This window comes from Garra rufa, chromosome 15 (assembly GCF_049309525.1).
Source record: "Garra rufa chromosome 15, GarRuf1.0, whole genome shotgun sequence".
Classification (NCBI taxonomy): domain Eukaryota; kingdom Metazoa; phylum Chordata; class Actinopteri; order Cypriniformes; family Cyprinidae; genus Garra; species Garra rufa.
Window position 1 is genome coordinate 24,798,019 of NC_133375.1, and position 16,369 is coordinate 24,814,387.

The following is a 16,369-nucleotide window of genomic DNA, read 5'->3' on the forward strand; positions in this document are numbered from 1 at the left end:
GTATGTAGACTCCATTTCTAATAAGTAGAAAAAAAAACAATGATCAGTTCTTATTCAGGACATCCCATACTATATACACACCTCAAATGAAACCATTTTACTGTAGCATTGTTGAGATATAGGACATTATTACACTTTAGAGGGGTATAAAGACTCCATTTCTAATAAGTAGAAAAAAACAATGATCAGTTCTTATTCAAGATGTCCCATACAATATACACACCTCAAATGAAACCATTTTACTGTACCATTTTTGAGATATAGGACATTATTACACTTTAGAGGGGTATAAAGACCCCATTTCTAATAAGTAGAAAAAAACAATGATCAGTTCTTATTCAGGACGTCCCATACTATATACACACCTCATATGAAACCATTTTACTGTACCATTTTTGAGATATGGGTCATTATTACACTTTAGAGGGGTATATTGACCCCATTTCTAATAAGTAGAAAAAAACAATGATCAGTTCTTATTCAGGACGTCCCATACTATATACACACCTCATATGAAACCATTTTACTGTAGCATTTTTGAGATATAGGACATTATTACACTTTAGAGGGGTATAAAGACTCCATTTCTAATAAGTAGAAAAAAAACGTCTCAGGTTACGTATGTAACCCTAGTTCCCTGAAGGGAACCAGACGCTGCGTCGAAACGCTTTGGGAACTGCTCCAGCGTGACCACGCTCTGAATCATGTGTGCAATCAGTCCAATGGAATCGAGGGACGTCACCGGCGTGATGACGTCACCAACCAGGAAGCTTAAAAGCACGTCCGGATAGAACAGCGTCAGCTTTCTCTCTTCAGCAAGTGCTCTGTGTGCATGTCACTCTCCGTTTTTCGTGCCAGCTTGCACAACGTTCTTTTTGAGAGTGATTGTTTGTCTGTCTGTCAAAATGTCTAAGAAGGGTGAAAATAAGCAGCAACATTACAAGCGGTGTGTCCCTCCTTGCTCTCGTTTCATCACGAGTGAGGATACACACAGCTTGTGTGTTGTCTGCATGGGAGCAGAGTATGCGGCATCAGCCCTCGAGGAGGCTGGTTGCCCGCATTGTGAGCGCATGTCTTTGCGTTTGCTCCGCTCCCGGAAGGCGCTCTTTGAGGAGGGAGCCTTCACCAGCGTTCCTCGCGGGTCTGGTCCCGCTTCCATTGAGGCGGAGCGGCGATTGCACTCGTGGGGATCGCAATTGGATCCGCTGCCCGCACTCTGGGATCGGAAGCCCGCTCTGCGGTTTCTTCCCCCAGGGGAGAGGGCGCGGCTCTCCTTCTATCCTCCTCCGAAGAGGTGGATGTGGAAAGCGTCGATGAGGATTCAACCCCTCATTCTCCCCAGTATGAGGAGCTGCTGGAGGTGGTCACTCGCATCATGGCTACTCTAAATCTGGAGTGGCCGGCCGAGAGACAGGCCGAACCGCAGAGAAGCAAATTGGATGAGCGCTTTCTGCGGTCTCGGCCACCAACTCCACGCCCAAGTCTTCCGTTTTTCCCTGACCTCCACACCGAGGTGTTGAGGTCATGGGGAAAACCTTTCTCTGCGCGTCTCTACAGCCCGTCTGCCGCTCATTACACCAACGTGGCGGGGCTGTCAGAGCACGCGTAGAAAGCAATGTCCCGGGTGGAACACGACGCTTGCGAGCTATCTGTCCCCCGATGCGGCATCATCTTTGAACACTCCGACCTTGCCCTGCAGACCGCTTAAGACCACGTCGGCTCTGTTGGGCAAGGGGTATGCAGCAGCAGGTCAGGCTGGTGCATGCCTCCACACTATGGGTGTGTTGCAAGCTTACCAGGCCGACCTGCTCAAGGAGCTGGATGAAGGCGAGGGGGCTCGGCCTGATGACATCGCCCAGCTCCGCAGAACCGCTGATTTGTCTCTCCGCGCCACCAAGGAGACGGCCCGTGCCATCGGCAGGTCTATGGCAGCTGTAGTGGCTGCGGAGAGGCACCTGTGGCTGACCCTGTCCAGCATCAAAGAAAAGGACAGGGTCTTCCTCATGGACGCCCCGCTCGTGCCTTCGGGTCTGTTCGGCGGTGCTGTCGATACAGTCATTGACAGACACCAGGAGGCGCGACGACAAGCCGCGGCGTTTCAGCGGTTCCTTCCTCGCCGTGCTCCAGCTCAGGGCATACTAGCTCCTCATACAGGGAGGCCCAAAAGCAGAGCGTCACCTCGCGTGCTCCCCCCAGTGGTAGGGACCGCGGGCCACATTGACGCTCTAGGCCGGGCTCTTCTAAGCTCAAGACTGATCTGAGGGTGGTCTTGCAGGCTAAGAAGAGTTCGGCCAAAAAGCCCTGACCATTATGGAAGGCCGATGGGGACAGTCCCCTCTGGGGAAGAGCGGTTAACACCTCATCATACGGTGCCCGTCTCTCCTCAGTGTCCCCAGGGGATCGCTTTGCCAACCCTGCCACCTCTGGTGCTTCAGGGCACAGCGGTCCCCAGCGAGCATACCTCTCAGTCACCGCCCGACATTGTAGCGGTACCGACATTTCACGACTCCATCCTTCCCGAACACAGGAAGTTCCTGAGGTTTGCTTTCAGGGGCGAAGCATACCAATATCGGGTTCTTCCTTTCGGCCTTGCACTCTCACCCCGCACTTTCACGAAGTGTGTGGATGCAGCTCTGGCTCCTCGGAGACTCCAGGGCATCCGCATACTCAACTACATCGACGACTGGCTGATTTTGGCCCAGTCCGATCAGATGGCGGTTTAACATCGAGATGTTGTTCTGTCACACATGAAAGTGCTGGGTTAAGACTAAACGCCAAGAAGAGTGTGATTTCTCCATTACAGAGAACCACTTATCTAGGCGTGGTGTGGGATTCCTCCACGATGCAGGCACGTTTGTCTCCTGCTTGTGTCGAGTCAATCCTCACAGAAGTCGCGAGAGTAACAGAAGGCTGGTCACTCACTGTAAAGCAGTTCCAGAAACTGCTGGGTCTGATGGCAGCTGCGTCCAACATAATTCCTTTTGGCCTGCTGTACATGAGACCCCTTCAGTGGTGGCTCAAAACCAAGGGATTCTTCCCGAGGGGAAACCGGCTTTGCATGATCAAGGTCACGCAACGATGCTTTCGTGCCTTAGACATGTGGAGGAAACCTTGGTTTCTGAATCAGGGCCCGGTGTTGGGAGCTCCTTGTCGCCGTGTCACGCTTGCGATGGATGCATCCCTCACTGGCTGGGGAACGGTCATGAGTGGCCGCTCGGCCCGTGGTCTGTGGAGGGGCCATCATCTCACTTGGCACATCAATTGCCTGGAGATGTTGGCCGTGTTTCAGACTCTGAGACACTTTCTCCCAGACCTAAGAGATCACCATGTGTTGGTGCGCACCGACAACACAGCGGTGGTCTCTTACATCAACCACCAAGGAGTTCGCGCCTCTTGTACAAGCTGGCGCACCAGATACTTGTGTGGTCCCCGGGGAAACTCCTCTCGCTGAGAGCAGTTTACATCCCTGAGCATCTCAATGTGGGAGCAGACGTCCTTTCGAGGCAGGGCCCGAGGCCCGGGGAATGGATGGTGATGCACATCTGGAGAATCTTTGGCCAGGCTTAGGTGGACCTCTTCGCAACTCACAAGAATGCGCAATGTCCCCTCTGGTCCCTTGAGGCTGGATGCCATGGTACAGACATGGCCGAGGCTACGTCTGTACGCTTTTTTCCCTGATCGCTCTGCTCCCGGGAGTTCTGGCGAGAGTGCGCCGGGATGGGGTTTGACTTCTTTTAGTTGCCCCGTACTGGCCAGGTCGAGTTTGGTTCTCAGACCTGATTTCCCTCCTAGATGGCTCCCTCTGGGAGATTCCTGTCAGGACGAATCTCCTCTCACAGGCGGGAGGCGACATCGTTCACCCCCGCCCGGAGCTATGGAAATTATGGGTGTAGACCTTGAGGGGGCACAACTCGTAGCTTCCGGTCTCCCAACTGAGGTTGTTGAGACCATCCTCCAGTCCAGAGCTCCCTCCACGAGGAAACAGTATGCCCTGAAGTGGAGACACTTCACTTCATGGTGCGGAGACCGCCAGTTTGACCCAGTTAACTGCCCAGTTGGTACAGTACTGGAGTTCTTACAGGCCCGTCTCTCCGCCGGGTTGACCCACTCCACCTTGAAGGTCTATGTGGCGGCCATTTCTGCTTACCACGCCCCTCTTGGTGGCTCCTCAGTGGGCAGAAATCCCCTGGTTACACATTTCCTCCGCGGTGCGCTGAGGTTGAGGCCTCCAGTACGCTCTCGCGTCCCCACGTGGGATTTGGCTGTGGTGCTAGAGGCTTTGTGTAAGCCTCCCTTTGAACCCTTGGAAGAGATCTCTGATCGCCTTCTCACTATCAAGACTGCCTTTTTCTTGGCCATCACGTCTCTTAAGAGGGTTGGGGACCTTCAGGCCCTCTCAGTGGCTCCTTCTTTTATTGACTTTGCGCCTGGATTGGCCAAAGCGTTTCTGTATCCCAAGGCGGGATACCTTCCTAAGGTCCCCAAGGTTGCACCTCTGCCTATCGTACTGCAGGCTTTTCATCCTCCTCCCTTTCGGGAGCCTGACCAGCAGAAGCTTAATTGTATGTGTCCAGTGCACATACGTCCACAGATCTGCCCTGTGGAGGAAGGCTGACCAACTTCTGGTCTGTTATGGCCCTCCGAGGAGAGGCCGCCCTGCTGCTAAGCCTACCATAAGCCGTTGGATTGTGGATGCCATCTCGGTAGCCTATGAGTCCTCTGATCTCCCCTCACCCTTGGGAGTCAAGGCTCACTCTACCCGTTCAGTATCTGCCTCGAAAGCTTTCTTCTCGGGACTTTCCCTGGAGGAGATCTGTATCGCTGTGGGCTGGTCCACACCCCTAACCTTCGCTAGGTTCTATGGCCTAGATCTCCGAGCCTCTCCTGGCTCCTACGTTCTCTCGCCCTAATTGGCAGGGACACTTCTCCAGTATGGCGGCGTGGGCATTCTCGTTCCCAAAGCGTTTCGATGCAGCTCGAAGTTACCTGGAAGGGAACGTCTCAGGTTATGTATGTATGCCTAGTTCCCTGAAGGGAATGAGATGCTGCGTCTCGAGGCCATACTTCTGGCATTCCCTGCAGCACTTGCTACTTCCAGAAGCTGACGCTGTTCTATCCGCACATGCTTTTCCTGGTCGGTGACGTCATCACGCTGGTGACGTTCCACGATTCCATTGGACTGATTGCACACAGGATTCAGAGCGTGGTCATGCTGGAGGCCTTCCCAAAGCGTTTCGACGCAGCGTCTCGTTCCCTTCAGGGAACTAGGGTTACATATGTAACCTGAGACGTTTTTTTCTACTTATTACAAATGGAGTCTACATACCTCGTTAAAATGTATTAATGTCCCATATCTCAAAAATGGTACAGTAAAATGATTTCATATGAGGTGTGCATATAGTATGGGATATCCTGAATAAGAGCTGATCTTTGTTTTTGTCTACTTATTTGAAATGGGGTCAGTATACGCCTGTAAAGTGTAATAATGACCCATATCTCAAAAATGCTACAGTAAAATGGTTTCATATGAGGTGTGTATATAGTATGGGATGTCCTGAATAAGAACTGATCATTGTTTTTTTCTACTTATTAGAAATGGAGTCAATATACCCCTCTAAAGTGTAATAATGACCCATATCTCAAAAATGGTACAGTAAAATGGTTTCATATGAGGTGTGTATATAGTATGGGACGTCCTGAATAAGAGATGATCATTGTTTTTTTCTACTTATTTGAAATGGGGTCAGTATACCCCTGTAAAGTGTAATAATGACCCATACCTCAAAAATGCTACAGTAAAATGGTTTCATATGAGGTGTGCATATAATATGGGACGTCCTGAATAAGAACTGATCATTGTTTTTTTCTACTTATTAGAAATGGAGTCAATATACCCCTCTAAAATCTAATAATGACCCATATCTCAAAAATGCTACAGTAAAATGGTTTCATATGAGGTGTGCATATAATATGGGACGTCCTGAATAAGAACTGATCATTGTTTTTTTCTACTTATTAGAAATGGAGTCAATATACCCCTCTAAAGTGTATTAATGTCTTATATCTCAAAAATGCTACAGTAAAATGGTTTCATATAAGGTGTGCATATAATATGGGACGTCCTGAATAAGAACTGATCATTGTTTTTTTCTACTTATTAGAAATGGAGTCAATATACCCCTCTAAAGTGTATTAATGTCTTATATCTCAAAAATGCTACAGTAAAATGGTTTCATATAAGGTGTGCATATAATATGGGATGTCCTGAATAAGAGATGATCATTGTTTTTTTCTACTTATTAGAAATGGGGTCAATATACCCCTCTAAAGTGTAATAATGTCCTTTATCTCAAAAATGCTACAGTAAAATGGTTTCATATGAGGTGTGTATATAGTATGGGACGTCCTGAATAAGAGATGATCATTGTTTTTTTCTACTTATTAGAAATGGGGTCAATATACCCCTCTAAAGTGTAATAATGACCCATATCTCAAAAATGCTACAGTAAAATGGTTTCATATGAGGTGTGCATATAATATGGGACGTCCTGAATAAGAACTGATCATTGTTTTTTTTCTACTTATTAGAAATGGAGTCAATATACCCCTCTAAAGTGTATTAATGTCTTATATCTCAAAAATGCTACAGTAAAATGGTTTCATATAAGGTGTGCATATAATATGGGACGTCCTGAATAAGAAATGATCATTGTTTTTTTCTACTTATTAGACCTGGGGTCAATATACCCCTCTAAAGTGTAATAATGACCCATATCTCAAAAATGCTACAGTAAAATGGTTTCATATGAGGTGTGCATATAGTATGGGACGTCCTGAATAAGAGTTGATCATTGTTTTTTTCTACTTATTAGAAATGGGGTCAATATACCCCTCTAAAGTGTATTAATGTCTTATATCTCAAAAATGCTACAGTAAAATGGTTTCATATGAGGTGTGTATATAGTATGGGACGTCCTGAATAAGAGTTGATCATTGTTTTTTTCTACTTATTAGAAATGGGGTCAATATACCCCTCTAAAGTGTATTAATGTCTTATATCTCAAAAATGCTACAGTAAAATGGTTTCATATGAGGTGTGCATATAATATGGGACGTCCTGAATAAGAGATGATCATTGTTTTTTTCTACTTATTAGAAATGGGGTCAATATACCCCTCTAAAGTGTAATAATGACCCATATCTCAAAAATGCTACAGTAAAATGGTTTCATATGAGGTGTGCATATAATATGGGATGTCCTGAGTAAGAACTGATCATTGTTTTTTTCTACTTATTAGAAATGGGGTCAATATACCCCTCTAAAATCTAATAATGACCCATATCTCAAAAATGCTACAGTAAAATGGTTTCATATGAGGTGTGCATATAATATGGGACGTCCTGAATAAGAACTGATCATTGTTTTTTTCTACTTATTAGAAATGGAGTCAATATACCCCTCTAAAGTGTATTAATGTCTTATATCTCAAAAATGCTACAGTAAAATGGTTTCATATAAGGTGTGCATATAATATGGGACGTCCTGAATAAGAAATGATCATTGTTTTTTTCTACTTATTAGACCTGGGGTCAATATACCCCTCTAAAGTGTAATAATGACCCATATCTCAAAAATGCTACAGTAAAATGGTTTCATATGAGGTGTGCATATAATATGGAACTTCCTGAATAAGAACTGATCATTGTTTTTTTCTACTTATTAGAAATGGAGTCAATATACCCCTCTAAAGTGTAATAATGACCCATATCTCAAAAAAGAACCATCAAAGACACCAATAAATAACACGAATATTAAAGCAGAAATGCAAATAAATAAGTAAGTAAAAATTCACGAGCATTTTGTAGTATTATCTGTCAGTCCTGGGCGTCTAAATGAAAAGCGCTCTGCAAGCGCGTTCTCTCTGGGCTGTTTCTGAAACTACCGTAATGACTGTAATATGCGCGCACATTTAAAATCAATCGCGGCTGGCTTGACCGTGTTTTTCTGAACCGCGGCTGGCTTTACCGCAGTATATAACTGCATACACCATTTTCTGTAATATTACATCACAATCTGTAACCTCAGTAAAGAAAAACAGCAAAAAGAATATATATTTAGTTAATTAATAATAACTCACTAGCATCAGCAGTTAATGTTCACAATAACGCAAGCTGATATTTGTCTAAGAAATGTGCTTTGCCTTTTATGCAATTTGTAGCCTAAAATTAGAAATTAATTTTAATAAATAATTTGAGAGTTAGAAATTATAAGTAGCCTATATGTGGGCCAAGAAACAATATGATGCACAATAAAAACAAAACTTGTTTATTTATTCTTTTTTTTTCTTATTTCAAGAAAGTCTCCAACCGTATTAAACACAAACAAAAACAGTCGTGCCTGGTATAATGTAAACATTTCTTAAATATAGGCTAACTAAGTTTTAGGGCACACAGTTCATTTAATAAAAGTACATTTCAACCACAAAAAGCATAGTGGAAAAGTAAACTGAGATGATATTTTATAAAGCCAAAACTGGCAAAACTCAACAGCATTGTGTACTGCACAGCCTCATTTGTTAGAAAAAGGGAACAACATCAAAACAGCAAATTCAAGTTATCAATCAAATTTCAAAATATTCTAATTCAGTGAACAGGAGTCAAAAACCTTTGTACATTTTGTTGGTCACCGTGACAGTAAAGAGATGAAATATGTGACCCTGGACCACAAACCCAGTCTTAAGTTGCTGGGGTATATTTGTAGCAATAGCCAAAAATACATGGTATGGGTCAAAATTATTGATTTTTCTTTTATGCCAAAAATCATTAGGAAATTAAGTAAAGATCATGTTCCATGAAGATTTTTTGTAAAATTCCTACTATAAATATATCAAAATGTAATTTTTGATTAGTAATATGCATTGTTAAGAACTTAATTTGGACAACTTTAAAGGTGATTTTCTCAGTATTTTGATTTTTTTGCACCCTCAGATTCCAGATTTTCAAATAGATGTATCTCGGCCAAATATTGTCCTATCCTAACAAACCATATATCAATAGAAAGCTTATATATTGAGCTTTCATGTGTATACATCTCAGTATGTAAAATTTAACCTTATGACTGGTTTTGTGGTCCAGGGTCACATATAACATTTTAATGATGTAATTTATTTCGTACAAGCAGGTTTTTTGGCGGTGTCCTTGTACCTTTCCTAATTATACAGCTGTGCTGTAGTGTGTAAAATGCACATCTAAATTAGACCATATTTGAATGTATTGAAGATACTCTATAGGCGGGGACCTTTGGTGGATTTGTGACACAGGTCAAGTCAGGTAGATTCATAACATCAATCGACTGGGTGCTATGTAGCACCCCTTTAATAATGCAACAACACTTGCTTGATGAATGTGGATTTGACCTGCTGTTTAATTATGGCTGTCCTGTTCCCACTTGCTGATTGGCTGGTTTGTGTAATGGCGTCTCCTTGTAAAGGAACCAGCAGTTTCCTCCCCACAGGATAAGGTTGAGGAATCCAAAGATCTATAATAGAGTCATAGATTCAGATTTATTTGTATTAGTAACCTAATTTGATTTGTTTTGAATAAATTTGATTCAAATTACATATGTACAGACAAGGCTGTAAAAATATGTGCGACAATAAGATAAATAAATCATGAACAAGTAAATTCTAATAAATTATCCATGTATTTTGTCATGGATTTAGTATTTTGCTACACATTATAGTCCTCTTACCACTGAGGAATTGAGGCGGCCCATTAAGGGGATGTGCCCAGGAGTGCAACGGTTCTCTTTACACTCTTCAGTTAGAAACACAAGAGTAGTTGGTCCGGTTGAATATTTCACATCCGTAAGGCCTTTTCCCCATGCAGATGAACACACCAGCCAGAGAAACGTGAATATCCCAGTTAACAGTAGATCCTAAAGAAAGTAACACATGTAAATATACAGTTGAGGTCAAGAGTTTACATCCCCCTTTTACCAAAATAAGAGGGATCATACAAAATGCATGTTATTGTTTATTTAGTATAAATGACCTGAATAGGATATTTCACATAAAAGATGTTTACATGTAGTCCACAAGAGAAAATAATAGTTGAATTTATAAAAATGACCTTGTTCAAAAGTTTGATTTCTCTTGATTCCTAATACTGTGTTTTTACCTTTATGATCCACAGCTGTGTTTTTTTGTTTAGTGATAGTCCTTTGTTTGTCCTGAATAGTTAAACTTCCTGCTGTTTTTTAGAAAAATCCTTCGGGCCCCATAATTATTTGAATCAGTTGTCCTCAGTGTGAAAAGTGTTCAGATTTTTGTACTAGAAATGTATGCAAATTAGTGCATATTTCATTAAATAAAGCCTCATTTGCATATTTAAACCTAACATTTTAGAAAACTTGTAATACAAAAAAATGTTTGCAATTATCAATGTAATCAATCATCTGGGTAAGTAAGGTGATAACTGATAACTATTAGTTAATTTTTTTAACCCTATTCACCTGCAGTCTCTCGACTTAATACAATTTAAAATAACTTTTTTAATACAATTACAATTTTAATATTTTCATATATTACTCCAGTCCTAGTGTCACATGATCTTTCAGAAACAATTCTAATATGCCGATTTACTGCTCAATAAACATTTCTTAACATTATCAATGTTAAAAAACAATATTTAATGTATAAACTGTGATCCCATTTTTCAATGATTATTAAGTTCAGCCTATTTTTGGAAACAAACATATTTTGTAACATAATTCCTTTCTTTACAGTAACTTTTGATCAATTTAATGTGTCCTTGATAAATAAAAGTATTAATTTCTTCTTTTAAACCTTCAGTACTACAAATGTTTCAATGGTAGTGTACGACGGTTTCCACAAGATTTCCATAAGAAATGTTTCTTGAGGACCAAACCAGCATATTAGAATGATTTCTGAATGATCCTATCACACTAAAGACTGACAAATGTTTTATGTAATAAATGTTATCTATGCAGCAGTGTTTTATATATGTGACCCTGGACCACAAAACCAGTCATAAGGTTAAATTTGACAAAACTGAGATTTATACATCATATGAAAGCTCAATAAATAAGCTTTCTATTGATGTATGGTTTGTTAGGATAGGACAATATTTGGCTGAGATACATCTATTTGAAATCAGAAATCTGAGGATGCAAAAAAATTCAAAAAGACTGAGAAAATCACCTTTAAAGTTGTCCAAATTAGGTTCTTAACAATGCATATTACAAATCAAAAATTACATTTTGATAGGTTTACAGTTGGAATTTTACAAAAAATCTTCATGGAACATGAACTTTACTTAATTTCTTAATGATTTTTGGCATAAAAGAAAAATCAAAAATTTTGACCCATGCAATGTATTTTTGGCTATTGCTACAAATATACCCCAGCGACTTAAGACTGGTTTTGTGGTCCAGGGTCACATTTAACACTCAAATGCCTTTATTCTCAGGACACTTTGTTTTGACAGTTGCAGCTGTTGTCAGAAAAACCCACCCCCGTTTCTTCATTTACACAGAAGTGGAATTCTTCACACCCCCACACAGTTCCAATACACATGCAACCAAGTGATGCTGATATCAAAGAGGCTAATTTAATGACAGCCAGGAAGTCTATAAATTAACTTATCGGACATGCAGTGACTGGCATTCATTTCCCATACAACATCTCAGTCAGCCACTGAATATGAATTTAAAGGCATGCACAGACACAGCAGTGGTTAAGAACACACACAGAAGTCCTAAAATAGACACAGTGTAAACTTGAACCTATACACACTCACAATGTTGGGGCCGCGAGGAGATTGACGGTAGATGTGCTGGTAACCCAGATACAGCACAAGAGAAGCTGTGCTGTACAGGAAAGCCAGAACTCCAATAGCTACAAAGAACTCGGCCGAAGATGAAAAATCTCCAATCAGGTGTTTGGTTTTAAACGTTGTTCCGTTATCTGCACAGTCTGGGACGCTGTAACTCTGGGTATTAAGCCTTTGTAACAAAGAAGAAAATGATGAAGAATATATTTATTAAAACCAATGAGTTATATATGCATTTTAATAATTTTGTTTACCTAAAAGGATAGCTGAAGGACACATTTATTTCTTTGTTGACACTGTGCTCACACTTGACAATGAAACTGCTAGAGCCAGAATAACCCCCAGTTGTAGCAAAAGCAAAAATAGCAAAAATCTGTAAAGACAGTTAGTGAACACAAAAAGGTGAAATTAATGAATAAAAGTTTATATGAATAGCATATGAAGAAATGTGAATAATTTCCTAAAAGGCTAAATCTGAATAAGTATTAAAAGCCTCACACAGCCTCAATACTTTCTGCTTCCTCTTTTTAATGCCATCTTTTTTCAAAAAAAGAAATACTTATGCACTTTAAAAGCTGTATTATGGTAATATCTGATGCTTACGTTAAATAAGGATAATGATAAAGGCATGATACATATTTGTGCACTGATAAGGGTGAACAATGCATGGCAAGCAGTACCAAAAGGTGTTGAACAAAGTCAGTACAGAAATTGTTTACAGAAACTTCAGTAGCTTACAGTAAACCACAAAGATGAACTTTGCATCAAGAACAAATTTTCACCACAAAAAAGGATGACAGATTTAAAGTGTTTCTTCAAAGAACGGCGTTAACTTAAGTTAAGGGAATGTTGTCATATGTTGTTTTTTATAATAAGGTGTTATGTACCCACACAGAATAGTTCAAAATCATAAGTACATTAACAGAAAAGCACATACCCATTCCAGTACACGTATGAATCCCAGGGGCTCTTTCAGAGGGCTGAGATCTAACTGAAACCCGCTCATTATGTTCTGCAAATAAAACAGCATCAATAGCGGCCCTTCAAACAACCGTTACAACTGTCGGAAAAGGGTGCGATAACCAACATCCGGAAACATTTTGTTGTAGCATTTTCTCAAAAACTCTTTTCACACCTATTTTATCATATCTAAACGAAATTCTGCATTTAGCTTAAGCGAACTAAAGTCTGTAAAGCGGAAAGCGCTGAGAGCTTTGTTGCACTGAAGAAAGGGGGAGATTGAGAAAGATTACCTTGTCTAGTCGCCAGAAAAATTTCAGAAAGTTGTCAAAGTTCCTTTCCCTTTTCTTGTTTCTGCTTTAGACATGGGTTTAACCACGTGATTCGTGACGCGGTACCATCACCCCGACAAACTGATGCATGGACGAGCTGCAGGAAAAAAATGCGTTTTCAGTTACCAATCTTTTCCTGTATCTTATCGTCGTTTTTATCATCTTAGCTTGCGGACATATTTTCATTCTACAAACTGTACTGTGCATAAATGTTGGCAGATTTGTTTAGTCATTATAAAATTATTAGAAATACATCTTAAACGTGATTTACAGCATTCAGCATTGCTGTAATTTGACCACAAGATGACGCTCTTATCTAGATGTAGTTGTCACACGAGGCGACTCATTCCCATTGATTAGCTTCTGCATCGAATAGCCGATACCATCTCTTTTTGAAATATTAGTTATTACAGACTTACATATTACGAGAGCCCTTTGGCATTTTTGCCCTGTCCCCAGTGCTGTGTTTATACATTCTCCTTGCTTTAGCAAATGCACATTTTGAAGGAAAAAATTTAAACAAAATTTTTAAGCATTGCTATATTTGAAAATTTGTACACTGGTTTTTAAAATAATACCACACATTAAAAGGATAGTTCACCCAAAAAGAAAATCAGCAAATATTCATAGCCATCGACTTTCATAGTATGTAAAAATATTATAGGGTTTGCATTTACCTCACGATTTAGTCAGTTACCCGGATTCGCTGCCATATTGGCAATACTCTAGTCTGTTGTAAACAATAGCATACAGTTAATGTACTACTAAATATGTTGTTCTACAAATTTATGCTGTTTAAACCACAGACAAAAATGTGTAAAAGCTGCTGAATCATATAGAGAAGGACTTAGTAAGCAGGAAAGGGTGCAATATTTTGACAAACTAAAGTTAATAGGTGGTAAAGATACATACAAACAGTATTAATAAAGATATTAGGCTAATATTTCACCTACCAGACAGGAATTTATAAGAACAAACACAAATCTTGTCAAGATTCTTGTATTGGAAATCCTGGTTCAGTTTGGCCAACCACAAATGACTTTTGCTCCTCAGACAGTTTTTGCACTCTGCTCCTTTATTTCTTATAACTCTTAGCAGTCTATGGTACTCCAATGTTTTTTTTCCTGATCCTACCGATTAGTACAGCCCAAAACATGACAATAAATTTTCAGCAGCAATAATAAGCTAAATATGCAAGTTTAGTTTGATTCAATGACATTGTTTATGTTCAGTGCTGTTTAGTTTAATTACCAGCATTTTTCAAAATCGTTGGTGTTCAACAGAAGAAAGAAACACATACAAATTTGTAGGGTATATGTAAGAGTATATGATTACAGAACTTTTATTTTTGGGGGAACTATCCCTTTAAATGTAAACACAATGTTGAGTGAATATCATTAACATACATAGGATCTTAGGTGGCCTAAAATGAACAACTGATGGTGAAAAAGAACAGTGTGTCATTGGGAGTTTCGTGTTTGATCTACTAGAGGTAATAAAAGCTTGTTTTGTTTTCAACTTAACTTAGAAAAGTTGCCTAGCTCTTAATGGATAGGAGGTGCCCAGACGTTATACAGTACAGTCACTACTGAGGAATTCAGGTCACACCATCTTTACTTGTATGACAGGTTGTTCCACCCATGCAGAATTTTATTGTGCACTGCAAAGTTACTGCAGTTACATTGGGCTGACATTTAGAATTATAATCTTCCTTGCAGAAGCAATGACGTCCATGCTTCGCCTCTTAAGCAAATAGCAAAATGTTATCTGCTAATAGTAGAGACAGGATGAGTATGAATTGAAAGCACGTGGCTCTCGGCCAGCAGTGCAGATCTTGAATAAGCATGACTTACAGGGAACCGATGGGAGTCACAATAAGCCTTTTTTCTTTGTCACATGGTTTGCGATCATGGGCTAGGCTATTCCAGGCCAGAGCCTGACGTAATCACATGTACACATGCACAAAATATAAAATGTGACCCTGGACCACAAAACCAGTCATTAGTAGCACAGATATATGTAGCAATAGCCAACAATACATTGTATGGGTCAAAATGATCAATTTTCTTGTATGCCAAAAATCATTAGGGTAGTAAGTAAAGATCATGTTCTGAGAAGATATTTTGTAAATGTCCTACCATAAATATATCAAAACTTAAGTTTTGTTTAGTAATATGCATTGCTAAGGACTTCATTTGGACAAGTTTAATAGTGATTTTCTCATTTTTTTGCACTTTCAAATTCCAGATTTATAGTTGTACCAAAAATTGCTTATTTATTCAGCTTTCAGTTGATTAAATGACTGGTTTTGTGGTCCAGGGTCACAAATGTAATTGAAAATTCTATGATTTGCTACATAATACATTATACAAGAATGTATATGAAATATTATTTAGCCTGAGCACATTCAATGCTGAAATCTAAACTTATAAACAGTTTAAAAGGACAATCAGGGTTAAAAACAAATTGCTGATCACTGCAAGCAACTGACACTGTGCTTTGTTGTATTTTACATGTTTCCATGTGTCTTCAGTAACTGAAAAATCTTGTTGGTGTAATTGCAATGATAAAATGGCCATAATCTGTGGGAAGATACACTGAATTCATCTATGATATGAGTCACAAAGACTTTGATGATAATTCACAGTTATGCTGTAGGCTGAACTGTGAAGTGCATGAACAGATGCTTCTTTTTATCCATGATGCACATTGGAAGACTACACTAAATTTTCCACTGTGATCTCATTGAGAATGTACTGACAATATGAGTCATGCACTATTGTTTCATGAGATGATTTTTGCTGAGAGCAAGTGTGCAGCTGAAGTGTTTAGTTTGTTATTAGACTTCTAAAAGAAATCAGGATTTAAGTAAGGAAGGCCATGCGTGGCATTCAGTATATCTGAAATAATCTGAAAAAGCCTAACATATCCTGCAATGTAACTATTTACAGTTATACTTTTTCATTTATTAATGTACAGCCGTTATATTGATATTTCACCTCAGATAATTTTACGTACGAAACGCAAGGCTCATGTTTAACCATGATACTGTCCTCTGAAGTGTGACGTGTCAAACTAACTTGACCGCACGGGCTCACAGAAACTTATAGGTGCAGCTACGGACCAATCAGAAAATCGCACCAGTCGCTGTAGCCAATCAGGTGCAGGCTCTGCAAGGTGCATTCTTTTCACCGTTATTTTTTTTGGTTGCTCTTATTTGGAAG

At 40.1% G+C, this 16,369-nt stretch overlaps 1 protein-coding gene across 2 annotated transcripts; it reads right to left on the reverse strand.

Moving 5' to 3' along the window:
- Positions 1–8,310: 8,310 nt before the first annotated feature.
- On the reverse strand, positions 8,311–13,223 carry sypl2b (synaptophysin-like 2b). Of its 2 annotated transcripts, XM_073818585.1 has the most exons (6): positions 13,107–13,223; positions 12,791–12,865; positions 12,108–12,226; positions 11,821–12,025; positions 9,752–9,937; positions 8,311–9,538 (listed from the first exon to the last, which is right to left on the reverse strand). In XM_073818585.1, exons 2-6 carry the CDS (start codon positions 12,857–12,859, stop codon positions 9,428–9,430), a joined length of 690 nt encoding a protein of 229 aa, XP_073674686.1. In that variant the 5' UTR covers positions 12,860–12,865; positions 13,107–13,223; the 3' UTR covers positions 8,311–9,427. The 2 variants fall into 2 exon arrangements, with proteins under 2 accessions (XP_073674686.1, XP_073674685.1); XM_073818584.1 differs by lacking the exon at positions 13,107–13,223 and having other exon boundaries at positions 12,791–12,883.
- Between the last annotated feature and the right edge of the window lie 3,146 nt (positions 13,224–16,369).

Excerpts from the sequence above, each read along its gene's own strand:
- sypl2b (XM_073818584.1), bottom strand. The coding sequence starts at position 12,883 with ATGCTGTTTTATTTGCAGAACATAATGAGCGGGTTTCAGTTAGATCTC. Across the intron at positions 12,026-12,107 it reads TCCTTCAGCTATCCTTTTAG|GCTTAATACCCAGAGTTACA; the intron begins GTAAACAAAATT and ends TTTGTTACAAAG. Across the intron at positions 9,539-9,751 it reads GCCGCCTCAATTCCTCAGTG|ATCTTTGGATTCCTCAACCT; the intron begins GTAAGAGGACTA and ends ACTCTATTATAG.